Here is an 18,330-nt window from a genome sequence, read left to right as displayed (position 1 = left end):
CATGTAGTTATCAAAACGTGTATGTCAGATGTTCGCAACATCCACAGACAACGTTCGAGGTTCAGCACACTGAGCGGTGCATTAAGGACATAAGCCTTCTAAGAAGCAATGAGGACAATCCTCAGTTTACGGACCTAGTCCGCATAATTGCTACTATCAACTTTCAACTAATTTTTCTCTAGGAACATATCTAAATAGTAGAACTAAAGCGCGAGCTACGACATAATTTGCAAAATCCTTTTTGACTATGTTCAGGATAAACAAGTTCATCTTATGAACTCCCACTCAGATAGACATCCCTCTAGTCATCTAAGTGATTACATGATCCGAGTCAACTAGGCCGTGTCCGATCATCACGTGAGACGGACTAGTCAACATCGGTGAACATCTTCATGCTGATCGTATCTACCATACGACTCATGCTCGACCTTTCGGTCTTCTGTGTTCCGAGGCCATGTCTGTACACATGCTAGGCTCGTCAAGTCAACCTAAGTGTTTTGCATGTGTAAATCTGTCTTACACCCGTTGTATGTGAACGTTAGAATCTATCACACCCGATCATCACGTGGTGCTTTGAAACAACGAACTGTCGCAACGGTGCACAGTTAGGGGGAACACTTTCTTGAAATTTTAATGAGGGATCATCTTATTTACTACCGTCGTTCTAAGTAAACAAGATGCAAAAACATGATAAACATCACATGCAATCAAATAGTGACATGATATGGCCAATATCATATAGCTCCTTTGATCTCCATCTTGGGGCTCCATGATCATCTTGTCACCAACATGACACCATGATCTCCATCATCGTGTCTTCATGAAGTTGTCTCGCCAACTATTACTTCTACTACTACAGCTAACGGTTAGCAATAAAGTAAAGTAATTACATGACGTTTATGTTGACACGCAGGTCATAAATAAATTAAGACAATCCTATGGCTCCTGCCGGTTGTCATACTCATCGACATGCAAGTCGTGATTCCTATTACAAGAACATGATCAATCTCATACATCACATATATCATTCATCACATCCTTTGGCCATATCACATCACATAGCATATCCTGCAAAAACAAGTTAGACGTCCTCTAATTGTTGTTTGCATGTTTTACGTGGCTGCTATGGGTTTCTAGCAAGAACGTTTCTTACCTACGCAAAAACCACAACGTGATATGCCAATTGCTATTTACCCTTCATAAGGACCCTTTTCATCGAATCCGATCCGACTAAAGTGGGAGAGACAGACACCCGCTAGCCACCTTTATGCAACTAGTGCAGGTCAGTCGGTGGAACCAGTCTCACGTAAGAGTACGTGTAAGGTCGGTCCGGGCCGCTTCGTCCCACAATGCCACCGAATCAAGATTGGACTAGTAACGGTAAGCATATTGAACAAAATCAACGCCCACAACTACTTTGTGTTCTACTCGTGCATAGAAACTACGCATAGACCTAGCTCATGATGCCACTGTTGGGGAACGTAGCATAAATTCAAAATTTTCCTACGTGTCACCAAGATCTATCTATGGAGTTATCTAGCAACGAGGAAGGAGTGGATCTACATACCCTTGTAGATCGCGCACGGAAGAGTTCAAGAGAACGGGGTTGATGGAGTCGTACTCGTCGTGATCCAAATCACCGATGATCCTAGCGCCGAACGGACGGCACCTCCGCGTTCAACACACGTACAGCCCGGTGACGTCTCCCATGCCTTGATCCAGCAAGGAGAGAGGGAGAGGTTGAGGAAGACTTCATCCAGCAGCAGCACAACGGCGTGGTGGTGATGGAGGAGCGTGGTACTCCAGCAGGGCTTCGCCAAGCACTGCGAGATATGAGGAGAAAGAGAGGGAGGGCTGCACCAACGAGAGAGATCAGATCGCGTGTAATGGGCAGCCCCTAGGCCTCACTATATATAGGGGAGAGGGAGGAGGGTGCGCCCCTCTAGGGTTCCCACCCCTAGGGGGGCGTCAGCCCTAGATGGGAAAGGGGAGGTGGCCAAGAGGGGAGGGGAGAGGGAGGCGCACCAGGATGGGCCCTAAGGCCCATACCCCTTTAGAGTTTGCCCCCTTTCCACCTCTTAGGCGCCTTGGGCCCTTGTGGGGGGGGCACCAGCCCACCTGGGACTGGTCCCCTCCCACACTTAGCCCACGCAAGCCTCTGGGGTTGGTGGCCCCACTTGGTGGACCCCGGGACCCTCCCGGTGGTCCCGATACATTACCGATAAACCCCGAAACCTTTCCAGTGACCAAAACAGGACTTCCCATATATAAATCTTTACCTCCGGACCATTTCGGAACTCCTCGTGACGTCCGGGATCTCATCCGGGACTCCGAACAACATTCGGTAACCACATACAAACTTCCTTTATAACCCTAGCGTCATCGAACCTTAAGTGTGTAGACCCTACGGGTTCGGGAGACATGCAGACATGACCGAGACGTTCTCCGGTCAATAACCAACAGCGGGATCTGGATACCCATGTTGGCTCCCATATGTTCCACGATGATCTCATCGGATGAACCACGATGTCAAGGACTTAATCAATCCCGTATACAATTCCCTTTGTCTAGCGGTACGATACTTGCCCGAGATTCGATCATCGGTATCCCGATACCTTGTTCAATCTCGTTACTGGCAAGTCTCTTTTACTCGTTCCATAACACATCATCCCGTGATCAACTCCTTGATCACATTGTGCACATTATGATGATGTCCTACCGAGTGGGCCCAGAGATACCTCTCCGTCACATGGAGTGACAAATCCCAGTCTCGATTCGTGCCAACCCAACAGACACTTTCGGAGATACCTGTAGTGTACCTTTATAGCCACCCAGTTACGTTGTGACGTTTGGCACACCCAAAGCATTCCTACGGTATCCGGGAGTTGCACAATCTCATGGTCTAAGGAAATGATACTTGACATTAGAAAAGCTTTAGCATACGAACTACACGATCTTGTGCTATGCTTAGGATTGGGTCTTGTCCATCACATCATTCTCCTAATGATGTGATCCATCACATCATTCTCCTAATGATGTGATCCCGTTATCAACGACATCCAATGTCCATGGTCAGGAAACCGTAACCATCTATTGATCAACGAGCTAGTCAACTAGAGGCTTACTAGGGACATGGTGTTGTCTATGTATCCACACATGTATCTGAGTTTCCTATCAATACAATTCTAGCATGGATAATAAACGATTATCATGAACAAGGAAATATAATAATAACCAATTTATTATTGCCTCTAGGGCATATTTCCAACAGGATGCTGGGCCATTCAAAATGGCTTCTTCAGCGCGCCATCATCCTCTCCTCCTCTAGCCAACGTCGATGGCATTCGGCATTGAGGAGAAAGTATTGCATCCCATATATGCTCCTTGATTCCCTGGATTCTGGATCTCCTTGGGAAAAAGTAGACAAATGATTTGCAAAGATGCAAATTAATTGGGCATGATAACGATGTTCTTATTCTTCGATTTATTTTGATCGTAGGCATTAGAAGGATTTTCTTTGTGGCTGTTACGCTGCTCTGCTAGGCATTAGGAGTTCATTTTTTACTGCAGGTACGCCTGCTCTGCACCATTGTCTAAAAAATAAGTCCTAACAAGAGTATGTTTGTAGCTAGCTTTCACATGCTTCTGTTTTGTGAAATGTAGCAAGAATGCAGCATGTACTCCTATGTCCTGCATATGAACGTGAGAAGAAACTCAGGCACACCCTACTGAATTAAGACCGGTGATCCATGTTCAGCTAATTGTTTTACACACTCCCCGCAAAAATAATAATATAGGATATGTGATTGTCCAGTAAAATACAGTAGGCCAATCCATAGGCTGTAGTAAATTAATTTTGTTTTATTCACAGGAATGCAGGTGTTTTATTACTCATTAATTATATGGGGTTTTCACACTTACAACTGATGCATTTAACAGATTTTGAGAAGAAATAGGTTATTTTTTGTCCCATATAATATTTATCTTTAAAACTGGAAGTAAAGACAACAAAATTAGTGGATACTAGGGTGACTCCTATATAATTGATCAAATACAATCAGATAATATAAGTTGTGATTTATGTAATCAAATAATATATTACAGTTCATGTAAACCTAAATATAATTTGTATCATTTCTTCTTTTTTATTGTGTTTTTTCGTAGAACTAAAAGTCGATTTTCAGAGAGACATTGGTTTCAGCTTTGGCCTTCTTTAGTTGAAAGATTATGCTGCTTATTCTGTCATTCTGAGAGTCAATATCTCAGCAGCAAGCTGGCAACTTAGCCAATGATGTTGGACGATCCAATTCTTGGATTGTTGCTGTATATTCTGAATTTCTTTTGTGAACAAAAGCGAGGAGTTTGAGAGGATCTGCAATTGTAAAATTTACTTGTTTTCATTCGAATTGTTTACTTAATTATGAAATGATTTTTATTTCTTCTAGATTTGATATACTATTCTTGGGCTCATGGGATTGCCTGACACGGTGAAGAGCTACTGTTGGTGTTGTTTTACATCAGTACTGCTTGTTTTATTTCAATGTTAGACGTGGTTCTGACAAAAAATGAGGGCTGGTTTTTAATTTCTTGTGAGGCAGCATGCTACTGATACAAAGAAAACTACCGCCCTAAGCACTTAGCCCCTCTAGAGGATTACGTGACGATTAATTGTGAAGCAGCTCGTGATCATGAAGTTGGCATGGTCTTTGTCGCGGCTAGATATCTGAGCCAAGCAAGTCAAGCTATGCGTGCTGAAGTAATCATGGTGAAAAGGGCATTGTTTTTGGCCGAGCTGAGGGGGGTTGGAAGGATCATTCTTGCAACTGATTGCAATAACCTAATCAGGGTTGTGTCATTCAATGCCTATGACAGTTGAAGCCTCGGTCAGCTATTTTTCAGAGATCAAATACATGCTCTTTTTGTCCTTTGTCCAGTACCGAGTTGAATTTTCCTGAGGGTGTGCAATCAGGTAGCCCATTTACTAGCAGCAAAGGGTGCAGGGGAGGGCCACAGTTGCCATGCTACCATTTGTTGGCAGGTGATTTAACTGGGCCTTGATAGAATACTAGCCATGCCTGCGCGGCGGCACGCCGCGCCCCATTGATGCATCATGACGAAAATGTGCTGGATGATAATAACTAGGTTACTTTCTTATTTTACTAATTTGGATTTAAGACAAAGGTTGTATGTGTGCAACATGGGGGTTATAATCTGGCAAGCAACGCAGAACCGAATTGGACAACATAGATTTATTCATTACATAAATTGATGTATTTTCCAGAGTAGGAAGTATATGTTGCTACTCTCATACTAAGAACCACTATGCTATAGATCGAACATGTTACAATTATTTATACTTTATATCTGTCTTTGAGAAGAAATATATAGTAGTCGATGTTTCATTTGTACCGGGAGAGTGTTTGTGCTGGATCCCGAAGTAACTGGTTGTGGTGAGAGAGATGGTTAGTCGACCAAATGCATGTTATATTTCACATGAATATGAGAGGAGGCCGATAAGATCATCATAGCACAAGAAAATTTTGCTTTACCCACATCAACAAATTTCTGCTATTCATTCTTGTAGAGGTTTTTCCACTGTACATTTCCTCCATGATCATGAACTAACTATGTGCTAGTTTTTGTATGAAAATAAGCATGCCCTAAATGTCGCTGAAATTGAAATTTACATAAACATGTGAAAGCTTAGTTGTTGCAAAAGGTTACACTCTTAGTTGCATCCAAATACTCAAAGAATACCAACCAAAGATAATCACCGGATAATGCCATGACCATCTTTTATGCTACTCATTAAAAGTGCCTACAATGAAAATATCGAATTTTTACTCTCTTCTTCCAATATTTGACAGACAGCTTTGTTTGTTCGCATCCTTTTGATTGATTTTTTTAGTGGTTAACTGTTCACACATTGAATCCCCCAAATATAATGCATAAATATTACTTATCAATGATTTATGAAACAAGTTTTCCTCGGAAATTTTTTATTTAAATCAACACAACTTGCCGTTTTGCCTTCTCCAATTGACTAATGTAATTATAAACTTATAATTTATATACAGTTTAAGTTGAAAGAAATTAACTTCTTGCCTAGAGATGAGGCTTGTTGATTAATCACGACTGTATATGTCGACTACAGTCTAAGCAGTAGATTAATGAATAATCATCCACTGTTAATTAAAGAGATCCAGAACAATACATAAAAAGGCCAAAGATGACAAATAACTAAATTTATTATGGCCATGCACTGGTAGAAAAAGGGCCTATAGTCCCGGTTCGTAAGGGCCTTTAGTCCCGGTTCCGGAACCGGGACTAAAGTGTCGGTACTAATACCTCCCCCCTTTAGTCCCGGTTCAATCCAGAACCGGGACTAAAGGCCCTCCACGTGGCCGGTCCACCTTTAGTCCCGGTTGGTAACACCAACCGGTACTAAAGGAAATTTCCTGATTTTTTTTTGAAATTTTTTTTGAATTTTTTTATTTTCAAATTTCTGAATTATTTTAACCTCTAATCTCTAATCACCCCTCATCACTGCTCAATTTAATCTCTAATCACCCCTCATCATTCCAAATCATCTCACTTCCCGAACGGTCACCCATCCTCTCACTACTCCAGCCTGAGCACGCTTAACTTCCGGATTCTATTCTCCCTCGTTTCCAAGTCTGCACTTGTTGTTTTCCTGACAATAGTAAGATGTCAATCCTATTAACCCTCAGGAATTTAGCTTGAGCATGAAGTCACATATTTCACTGTTTGAGTTTAAAACTATTGTTCTAAAAAACAATAATTTTTTAGTAACACTAATATTTTTGAATAAGTAGTTTGACCATTGTTTGACCACAGTTTGACCAGATTTGACCAAAATTCAAAAAAGGTGAAATAATTATTTAATAACACTAATATTCTTGAATAATTATTTAGTAACACTAATACTTCTTGAATAAGTATTTAAAAAAACTGAAATTTGAGCATAACTTTTTTTCCTTTTGGAACTTGAGGATTCTAGAAATTTGCAAACAGGCCGTAGGCGGTCTCCATCGGATGTAACTTTTCGAGTAGATGATTTTTCATATAAAAAACTTTTTCATCCGAGTTCGTATGCAAAAGTTATGCCCATTTTACAAATTCCAGAGAGATTTTGTAAATAAAGTCGAAATTCATATTTGTAAATTTTCCCAACAACTAGACCACATATCACATGTGAAACTTATTTTCTTTTATTTTTTGACATTTCCATCATTTTTTTTATTTTTTTAAAACTGAAAAGGCGGTCAGGGGGGGGGTAGAGTTTGAAAATGGGACCTTTAGTACCAGTTCGTGGCACGAACCGGGACTAAAGGTCTCATCCCCATTAGTCCCGGTTCGTGCCACAAACCGGGACTAAAGGTCTAATCTTTAGTCCCGGTTTGTGGCACGAACCGGGACCAATGGTTGTGGGCCAGGAGCAAGACCCATTGGTCCCGGTTCATCCCACCAACCGGGACCAAAAGGTCTAAATGAACCGGGACTAATGCCTTAGCCACACGAACCGGGACCAATGCTCACATTAGTCCCGGTTCTAGACTGAACCGGGACTAATGGGCTAAGCCGGCCTGGACCATAGCCCTGTTTTCTACTAGTGATGCAAATGCATGGATACACACAGAACGGTTAACATTGACATATCTTTAAGGAAAACTATTTATTGAAACCATATACAGCTCACTCTATGCAGTAAACAGTATACAGTGCTATTATTTTACAAAACAACAACTAAAACTTTTTGTAAGTTCTTTATTATCTGACTTACAAACATTGATAAGAGTTGTTTCATTTACATGAAACAACAAAGGGTCTCGAGGAAACAATAACATATGTAGCTTAGCTTGTGCATGATGAGCAGCAATACACTCGAGCTGCATGAAGTCATGTAGTCTCTTTGGTAGCACTAAAGCTAACACATTGCACTTGTGGAAAGGAGACCGTAGGCAGGTCATGGCGTTTGTGCTGAGCTTGTGCAAGATGTGCTCAAGGTACATAAGTGAGGTTGTTGCCAATGGGTAGCTGAATACCCCATTACCATTCTCACAGAACCTGGACGATCACACCTCCTAATCGTACACCTACACGAAACACACGGGGAATAAGAATTAGGAATCAAGAGAAAGATGTCCAAGCAAGCAACCATGCAGGCAACAGGTGGCCATTTCATGTAAAATCCATGCACACGTAGTCACATCGCCTGCCAATCCCATGCACACAGCCACATCAGCCCGATGATAGCCCCCCTCTAAAAAAAAGCTGCATGCGGCTACTGATTCCGGACCAAACAATCGCATGTATGGTGTAAACAACCACGCGTGAACATTTTTGAGAATTTTAAATATTGTAAGGGAAAATATTTTATTCAAGATATTTTTTCCTAAAAAAATCTTTATATTTTTAATTATAGTTTATAGACGACTATGCTTCTATTTGGAGAGAAAAGGTTAGAAAAGGGGTTGTGCACGATAAGAATAAAATTATTTTCTGGAGAGAACGCCGTACTCCCAACTGACCATGCAAGCAAATAACAATACGTACGACAAGGTTATGACAGTACCTCAGACCTCTATGTAAAGCTAGATGGAACCATCTGTAAAAATCATAAATCATCACAGTCGACGGACATTCAACATTGAATATAAATGAGTCCCAAGCCTGAGAGATGGAAGTTCGGTATCAAAAATTATTATATACCAGGAAAAAGAAAAATGGATAAACCAACAAATTACACAGAGCTTAGAAGATAACCGCTACACTTCCACAATTCATCTAGCATCAGCACGCTGAAGATCTTTTTTTTTTTTGAAGCTAGCACGCTGAATATCTGTCGTAAGAAGAAGTGATCAACAAGGCCAAGCAGCCAGACCTCTCCGTTCGCCAAAACTGTGAGGAAACCAGAAACTGAAACTACCTGCTGGCGACAACTGCAAAGGTGTAACGCAGGGCACAAGGTGCAGCGACATGCGCCGGCGAAACAGCAGTCCCGACTGGCCGGAGCAGTCCGCCCCCGCACGCGCTGAGCACCACCGATCACAAATACAGAGTTGCCGGCCCGACAGCGCATGAAGACTGGCATCGGCGATGTACACATACATTGTCTAGCCCGAAGCCCCTGTCTCCCATCCGCTGTAGTGGTCGCCGCCACCGCCTCGGGGAATCACCGAAGAGATCAGGACACTGCTCCATCGGCGATCTGGCTGCTGGCGAGGAGCATCTCCTAGGCATGCTGTGGGCCGCCACCGCAGCAATAGGAGGCCCTGCACTACAGTACAACTACATCTACAGGCCGTCTCTCGCCAGGAGCTACCGGACGCGTGCGCCGGCGTCCACGGATCCGGGCCGCAGGCCACTACGTCCAGCTCGTCCGAGTACTCCAGCTACGGCGGGTTGCCGTTCAACCACAGCCGCCTCCGCCCCATCCGCACCACCGTGCAGGCGTTCACGGAGGGCCGCCCGTGCCCGCGCCTTAGGAGTTAGAAGAAGACCAAGAAGCTAGCGGAAGCCTCCATCCGCGCCAAGCTCAGGGACTTCCGTAAGCTGGCCTCCCCCGGCGGGCGGCTCGCGAGATTCCCCAACATCATCTTCGCCGGCAAGCGCGCGGTACGTGTGCTCATCGGCGTCGTGGTATTCGTGGTCCTGCCTGAGCAAGACCAGTTGACGCGCGGGCAGGAGCACCGTACCATGCGGTTCATGCTTCATGGACAGCGACCGCGAGGCGCCGGCGGCGGTGCCTGGGGCAACTCTCAGGACGGTACTGGCGCAGGAGGCGTCCTCCGGCTGGCGATGGCAACATGATCTCCAGCATAGCTTCGAGGTTAGTGGAGCCACGGCACCGGGCCGCTCAAAGTATGTATATACTTGCCGTGGCCGGCGTACACTACCTTGTCCGCTGGGAAGGAGGAGAGCCTCTTCTTATATAGGCTTATAGGGCGGTGGTGTTGTGCTTTCTAGAGAAGACCGGGCATGGGAGAGAATCGAGACACCAGAACCAACGCACCTATCAGAAGAACACAACGACCGAACTAACAGCGGCACACAGGCAACGACAGCGACCGGAACCAATACAGAACCCGATGACGAATAGGAAACAAGAAAGCGACTTCTGCCAACAGCACCAGAGACCGACAGCGACTTCGGCCAACAGCACCAGAGACCGACAGCGACCTATCACAACAGCGAAGAAGGGCCAGAGACAGCGACCAATCACAAATGCGAAGAACGACACCAGAGAAAATACTAAGGGTGTGTTTGGTTGAAGAAGTCATGGAATGGAATGGTTCCATTCCAAAGGAACGGGTCAGTTCCATTTCTGTGTTTGGTATGAGCAAAAAAGTAGAATGGAATGGTCACATTCATGTGTTTGGTTTGGAAGCATGGATGAAAAATGGAATAACAAAAATTCAAAATTTCGGCAGCATTTCTATTGTACTTTAAAAAACAACATAACACTATATTGACAAGCATGATACATATATGATATTACACAAAACACAATTTGATCTGAACAAATGTATGCTGCCTTCTTTGGGATAATTTGTGCATTTGGCTTGAGTGTGGCATCCTGCCTTGGAGCAGCAGCAGCAGCACGCTTGACCAATGTATGAGGTAGATTGTAGAGGTTGCAGCAACAAAATCTGAAGACGTAGAGAGGAGTAAACACTATCAAGAATATGGCTACCAATGACTTGTACTAGGGAAGTAGGGATTTAACACATCAACGTATATTGCAAAGATAAACTGGACAGCATGTATTTCAGTAGAAATTAGGAAAAGATCCCCTTCGTTTGAACAGTATAGAGAAACAAAATGAATCAAAAGACAACCATGAGTCCATCTCTGCATCTCTCTCGGCTGGGCAATCTCCATGACTGCAAAGTGTAACAGCGGCTGCACTACTTTGAACAGCACAGAGCACATACAAGGGGTAAGGAAGAGATGTCGCACCTTGAGGAGAGGAGCCTCTACCGCCGTTGTTAGCTCGCCGGAATCACGCCTACACCGCCGCCCTGCTGCAACCCTTCTGCAAAACTACCGCCACGCAGCTCCAGATCGAGAGAAAGGACGGCCTGCTTCCCTCGTGTGCTACAGATCGAGAGGGGAGGAGTCAGCCGCGGCAAGGGGAAGAATCAGGGGAAGGCGGGGCGGGGCGGCGCAGATCGAGGGAGAGAGAGAGACGAGGAGGAGGCGGCGCAGTGAGGACAGGCGATAGGGCTGGGGGTGCGAGAAGAGAGCCGGTTCCGCGTCGTCCGCTCGTTTTGGAGGTATCACCTGGTTCCGCATCTGGGCCGAATATTCGGTTCCTAGGAACGAGGCGGTGACCGTTCCATCTCCCTACTGAACACGAGAACAATGCTCGGGAATGGGTCGGACCCGTGACGTTCCACGTCGTTCCAGCAACCAAACACACCCTAGACGAACCAAACCAAGCTGCACGCACGTTCAAAAAATTTCAAACGAAAACTTGAATCCACAACTCATTTGTACACAATCAGGTACCAAAATAATACACGTGCCCCATAGGAATTTACCCAAAAGTCTTTTTCATCCAAGTGGATGAATCTTGAAGCGAAAAAGCTCCGAGAAATAGAGACTTGGGTATGAATGTGCCATTAAAAAAATGTTGGACGTTCGACGCCAAATTGCATTTCACGGCATGGGCTCCCTACTCCCTGGACAAGTTTCCTATTCCCCGGAGAAAGTTTAGTGATGGCAAGTCATCGAGGTATAGACCACCCTTGCGGTATATCATAATTGCCACTCCCAAATGTTATATTGACTTTATCCATTAGTTACATTGTTTTGCCCCTAGCAACGCACGGGCATTTAACTAGATAGAATAAAACGCGACTATAACAAGTTCGGTTGTTGCGATGAGATCCGATGGTTCTTATCTCTGGCTAAGAGCATTTCCAATAGATGGTCTAAATTTTGGTGGTCCAAATTGTTAATGGTGCAAATTTGGAGCACTAAAAAAATGCTTTTTACAACTCCAACAGATGGTCCAAAACGGAGATATAAAAAAAAGCAACTCCAACAGATGGTCCAAAACGAAGATTAAAACGGCCAACTACTACTTCATCTCAACATAGTTCAAACATGAAATTCAACATAGTTCAAACATGAAATTCAACATAGTTTCATACACAAATTCAACTACTACTTATTTGAACTACTAGATGAAACTACTCGTCGTCGGAGCTGCGGAACTGCTCCCAGAACTCGTCCTTGGTCGGGTCATCGCACCTCTCGTCCTCCTCCTTGGTGCCACCCCAGTCCTCATCCAACGACTCGATAGGGATCACAGTCGAGGGGCCGGCCTTGTCCTCCTTCACTCCCTTCTTTTTCGCCTCGACGTCGCGCTTTCAGTAGTGCTCCAGCTCGGCCTGGACGTACTGCGGATGCTCTCGCGCAAACCAAGCCATCGCCGCCTCGTCGCTCTCGCCGGGAGCGACAATAGCCGCCAGTCTCTTCTTCGCCTTCTTAGCCGGCATCTCCTCCATCCGGATGCCCTGTGGCACGAGCCAACCGCCTGGGACTCAACCTCTGAGAAGTTTAGGTCCGTCTTCGGCCGTCCGGCACACCACACCGCCACGTCGTAGGCACGCGCGACCTCATCGGCGGTGGTATACATGCCGAGCCACCAACGCTGCCCAGCGTTGGAGAACTCCAGTCCAAAGTTCCCGGAGGGCGTCGCCCTCATGCCGAAGAAACCGGACTTGCCCTTCGGCACCATCGGGGAGCGGGTGGCGGCCGAGCGGGGAGCGGGGCGGCGACGTGCGGTGCGGGGCGGAGGCAGACGGAGTGGGCGGTGGCGTGCGACGCGAGGAGGAGGCGGACGGAGCGGGGCGGCGGACGAACGGAGAGGAGGCGGACGGAGCAGGGCCAGAGAGGAGGTGGACGGAGCGGGGCTGGGCGAAGGATGGACCGGAGGCGGAGGCAGCCGGAGAAGAGGCGGGCGGAGGCGGCCGGAGCGGAGGCGAACGCGATGGGACGGCGCGGCGGCAGGCGACAGCCTAGGCGGGGTGGAATCAATGGAGGGGGTCTGGATCTACGGCGGGACAAGGAAAGTTATCGTGTAATTCTTGCAAACTATTTTAAGAGCGCGTGGCAACCCAAGGCCACTCTACTAGTTTATTTTATTTCAATCTCCTGACCATCAGCCAAAAGACAGAGAGGGGCTGCTTTCGCTCTCCCGTCATCGTCCCATCCGCCGGCCACAGGGCACTCTTCTACCCCGCCGCCGGCTAGCCGCTTCCGCCCCAGACTCTTCTTGTTATTCAAGTCTCCAAGATCCGACTGGTGAGCAAACATATTCAACCTTCGCTCAAAACCTCCGCTTCTCCTAATCCATTCCAACTTACCCATCTTCTGCTTCCCACCCAAATCTGTGCAGAGCTCTCCTCAATCGGCAGGGGAAGAGCAAGGCCGGCAGCCATGGAGCTGGTGGTGGGAGCTTCGGAGGCGACGATGAAGTCGGTCATGGGCAAGCTGGGCGGCCTCCTCGCCCAGGAGTACACCCTGATTCGGGGCGTCAACGGCGACCTCCAGTACATCAACGACGAGCTGGCCAGCATGCAGTCCTTCCTCCGGGACCTCACCGCCGGCGGCGCCGGCCGAGCCCAGACCCACGGCCACCGGATGAAGGACTGGATGAAGCAGATCCGCGACATCACCTACGACATCGAGGATTGCATCGACGACTCCGCACACCGCCTCCACGGCCTCCGCTCCGACATGTGCTGCTACTACTTCGCCAACAGCGTCTACGAGGTCCTCACCTGGTGGCCTCGCCGCGACGTCGCCGCCAAGATCTCCGTCCTCAAGATGCGGGCTCAGCAGATCGGCGAGCGGCGGGAGAGGTACGGCGTCAACAACCCGGAGGCCGCCGGCGGATCTGAGGGTTCTCATGCCGGAAACGGCACCGCTGCTGGATTCGACGCCGCCGACAACCAGGAGGCGAGCCTTGAGCTCGTCGCCATGAAGGATCCGGTGGGCGTGGAGGACCACATGAAAGAGCTGGAGGAGTGGCTGACCAACGACAAGAACAGCTCCGGCGTGCTGTATGTTGTCGGGTTCGGAGGGGTGGGGAAGACCACCATTGCGACCGCCCTGTACCGGAAATTTGGGGACCAATTCGACCACCGTGCCATGGTCAACGTGTCTCAGAGCTCCGACATCAACGCTGTCCTCACCAACATCAAGAATCAAGTCATCCCGCAGTCCAGGGGCCAAATGCAGCAAGCCGGCGGAGGCGTACTTGGCCGGCTCAAGCGAGGCACCTCGGCATTGGCGGCCAAGTGCTGCAGCGCCGGCGCCTCAGAGGAAACGCGTGGTGAGACGAAGCTGGACCGGCTCAAGAAAGAGCTCACGGGACACTTTGACAACAGCAGGTATCTTGTACACATCGGATCCTTATTGCTTTCTCTGATTAATGCTTAATAATGAGCAGAAATCCTGATTCCTGATTATGCTAATGTCAGTTACAATCTGATAATGATAACATGATGTACTTAATTCGTCTTTTTAGTACCCATGACATATTAAGTGTATATATCATTTGGAGACATGGATTAGTTCTAGTTATGCGTTTCATTTCATTCATTGCTCACTAGGAAAAATAATTTTTTTGGCCCATGGAATTTGGCCCTCATTTTTTTCATCCTAAATGTTTGAAACTGACAGTTGGCCCTCTGAGGGGATCCTAAAGCTCCCCTATGGGTCCTTTTCTTTTTCCCCTTTTTGCTTGTTGGCTCTGTGTATCCAAGTTGTGCAGAGGCCGGGTGTGTACTCGTTGTGTTTATATCCACTTGATGGGACATTATGAGTCAATAAAGAGTGCACTTTACTGAAAAGAACATACCTTCAGTACCATTACTGTATAGCTTCTTGTTTTATATGAGTCAATAAAGAGTGCTCTTTACTGAAAAGAACATACCTTCAGTACCATTACTGTATAGCTTCTTGTTTTAGCTGATGAAATTGATGATCACTTGGTGGGAATCCCTGCCTATGCAATTATGTTTCTTCACAATTTTATTCTGCTCCTTTGCCCACATCATTTGATTCTGATAAAAAAATAGGGATGTAGTACTGTCTTTTAGACATGAATTCTACAACCATTTAGTTCAGATAGAGGAGTTTGTCATTTCTGGTCACTCTCTTTGCTCCGTTTTCTTGAAAACTCAATCTCTGCTCCCACTTTTGGTTTCTTTTCTTGCAGTTACTTGGTCTTGGTTGATGATGTTTGGTCTGCAGCAACTTGGGGCCAGATCAGAAAGTCACTTCCTACAAGTAATAAGCGCACCAGAATAATAGTTACTACACGGTTTCAAGCTGTTGCTAAAACACGCAGAGGGGAAGAAGGTGATCATACTCGTAAAGTTTCCCCTCTTGGTGTTGAAGAATCTGAGAGGCTATTTAAGCAGGCATTCTTTGAATCCAAAGGTAGTGAGGCCTTCTTTGAATCCAAAGGTAGCGAGGTTGATAAGGTTCAAGAGGAAGTTTGGAAGATGTGCGGGGGGCTGCCGTTGGCCATAGTTATCATGGCTGGTCACGTAGCCTGCAACCCAAACAAATCAGCGGCCGAATGGTTGAAGGTCTGCAAATCTCTATTTCCAGAGTCAGGGAAGGATCATGGGAAAGATGGTAGGAGAGACCTTACCCAGGAGGAAGTTGGTAGGATTGTTAGTCATTGCTACAATGACATGCCTGCTGACATCAAGACTTGCTCCCTGTATTTGAGCATATTTCCAAAGGGCCAGAAAATCAGCAGGAAGCGTTTGACAAGGCGATGGATAGCTGAAGCTTTCGTTGCTGAGAAGCAGGGCCTGAGTGTGGAGGACGTTGCAGAGACATATTTCAATCATCTCATAAGAAGGAAGATCATCCGACCAGTGGAGCACAGCAGCAATGGGAAGGTGAAGAAATGCATAGTGCACGACATGGTCCTTGAACACATTGTAGCCAAGGCAAGTGAGGAGAATTTCATCACTGTGATTGGTGGTAACTGGCTTATGCAGCTACCTAGCAGCAAGGTCCGCCGGCTGTCCCTCCAAGAAAGCGATTCCAAACGTGCAAATGATACAGAGAAGATGAACCTGTCACATGTCCGGTCACTGACCATGTTTGGGAGTTTGAACCAACTGCCTTCCCATTCATTCAAGTTTGGAATTGTACAAGTCCTGGATCTTGAAGGCTGCATGGGTTTCAAAGCGCATCATACAGAGGAGATATGCAAGATGCTTCTTCTCAAGTATCTCAGCCTCCGAAGAAGTGACACTAAACAACTTCCAAAATCGATTGGAAAGCTTGAGAACCTTGAGACTCTCGACATTAGAGAGACAAGTGTTGTTGAGTTGCCTAAAACCGTATGCCAGCTTGAACGGCTGGTGAACATACTTGGTGGGGATAAAATAACAAGAAGGGCATTGAAGCTTCCTCAAGAGTTGAATAAGAAGAAGAAAATGAAGGCCTTGCGCATACTGTCAGGGATTGAGATTGTTGGGGGATTGGCGGATCTTCATCATTTGACTGAGCTGAGGAAGCTTGCCATCTACAAGCTCAGCACCATGAGTGACGATCCAAGTTTCAAAGATTTAAGCTCCTCTATCGAGTACCTTGGGGGCTACTCTCTGAACACCCTCATAATTGATGACGAGTCATCCAAGTTTATCAATTCACTGGATGACCTGTCATCACCACCAAAGTTCCTTGTTGCCCTTGAGTTATCTGGCAAGATAGTTCAGCTCCCCAGCTGGATCACACAACTCAGTGCTCTCACAAAGCTAACTCTTTCAGTAACAGCTCTCCGGACAGATAACCTGCTGCTCCTTAGCAATCTAGATGCACTGTTCTCCCTCACATTCTCATTCAGGGCAGAAAAGCAGGATTCGGAGACACTGACCATTCTGGCAGAAAACAAGCTGTCCTCTGATGGGGAGATCACAATCCCAAATGCTGGTTTTAAGAGCCTTAAGCTTCTTCGCTTCTTTGCTCCTCTCTTGCCAGTACTGACCTTTTCGAAGAATGCCATGCCAGAGCTGGAGAGCCTTGAGCTACGGTTCAGCATGCTGGAGGGGCTTTATGGCGTGGAAAACCTTGGGGGAATCAAGGTGGTGCACCTGACGTTGAAGGACAAAGACGGTGAATATATGACGAAAGAGGTGCAGCACGAGGTGGAGACAGCAGTGAAGAGGAGGAGCGATGGCAAGGCACCCAAGATAATCCTCGATCAATGACTAATCCAAAACACAACTCAGATATTTTCATGCTACTGCTGCTTTACTCTCTCGAAGAAGCAAGGCTGATACTGTGAAGAAAGGATGATGCTTCATCCAGGTACGTTGTATGAATAGCTAAATGTTCTCTCGGTCTTGTTTGTGTGTGTGCGTGCGCACTGCCAAATTTGATAATCAGTTACCGAGATCTTGTAGTTCTCTTTGACGCAAATGTTGTTGTAAATTTCATTCAAGACGATGGACATGTCTTTATGTGTACTCATCTCTGGACATCTTATACCAGAATCGTTAAATTGTTCAACATGTTCTAATCTAACGAAGATATGAGAGAATTATTTGTCCGTGGTTTCTGTATTTTGTTAAATTATTTGTTCGAACAGACAGCTTGGCATGACTCTGCTTCCATACTCTATGTGCTGGCCACTGGTCATTGGATATTCATTGCGTAGCATGGCAGCCTCATCTTTTTTCTTTTGTATAAGAGAAAAAAACTGGAAATGCTTGGCATTAGCCGACTGATAATGCCACGTGCTTCCTCCGCCTTGGTGGCCGTTCGATGTGTTTTTGATTGGACGGCTCGGAAGCAACCTCTTTCCATAGTCTTAGGGCATCTCCAACCGTTCGCCCCCCCAAGGGCGCCTAAATAGAGCGGCCTGGGGGCGTGCCGACGCTAGTTCGGCCCCTGGGGCTATCTAGCTCCCAGTCACGCCCCCAAGCGCCGGGCTCAGTATGCGGGAAATTTGAACTAGGTCGTTCCCGCTCACAAAAGACGTTACAAATCCGGCGATCGGACGTAGTCTGGCGTTACAAAAAACAGAGCGTCGCACGCCGCAAGTTCACGTGCGCAACGAATCACTTGACGGGGTCGGCTCCAGGCGTTGGCGGAGTCGGAGCTGCTTCGGTGCTCGGCTGTGTCGGCGCGGCTTCGGTACTGTTGGGCGGCGATGTAGAGGCGTCATTCGGGCTTGGCGTCCGTGCGGCCGTGGGCGCGGGAGCTGGCGTCGTCGGCGTTGCCGTCTGCATCTGGTTCAGGATGAGGCCGCGCTCCGCCATG

At 46.7% G+C, this 18,330-nt stretch overlaps 1 protein-coding gene and 1 pseudogene across 1 annotated transcript; one reads left to right on the top strand and one right to left on the bottom strand.

Moving 5' to 3' along the window:
- Positions 1–12,221: 12,221 nt before the first annotated feature.
- LOC147983091 (uncharacterized) lies at positions 12,222–13,475 on the bottom strand (annotated as a pseudogene).
- Positions 13,177–17,592, top strand: LOC147983090 (disease resistance protein Pik-2-like). The gene is made up of 3 exons (XM_087542830.1): positions 13,177–13,338; positions 13,433–14,429; positions 15,260–17,592. Exons 2-3 carry the CDS (start codon positions 13,474–13,476, stop codon positions 17,274–17,276), a joined length of 2,973 nt encoding a protein of 990 aa, XP_087398956.1. The 5' UTR covers positions 13,177–13,338; positions 13,433–13,473; the 3' UTR covers positions 17,277–17,592.
- Positions 17,593–18,330: the final 738 nt, after the last annotated feature.

Source organism: Triticum urartu, chromosome 2A (assembly GCF_056163025.1).
Source record: "Triticum urartu cultivar PI428250 chromosome 2A, HENAU_Tu73, whole genome shotgun sequence".
NCBI classification, from domain to species: Eukaryota; Viridiplantae; Streptophyta; class Magnoliopsida; order Poales; family Poaceae; genus Triticum; species Triticum urartu.
Note: the sequence above shows the minus strand (reverse complement) of the source record. Positions and strands in the feature narration are given on the sequence as shown.

Coding starts and splice junctions, on each gene's coding strand:
- LOC147983090 (XM_087542830.1), top strand. CDS start 13,474: ATGGAGCTGGTGGTGGGAGCTTCGGAGGCGACGATGAAGTCGGTCATG. Junction 14,430..15,259: donor GGACACTTTGACAACAGCAG/GTATCTTGTACA, acceptor CTTTTCTTGCAG/TTACTTGGTCTTGGTTGATG.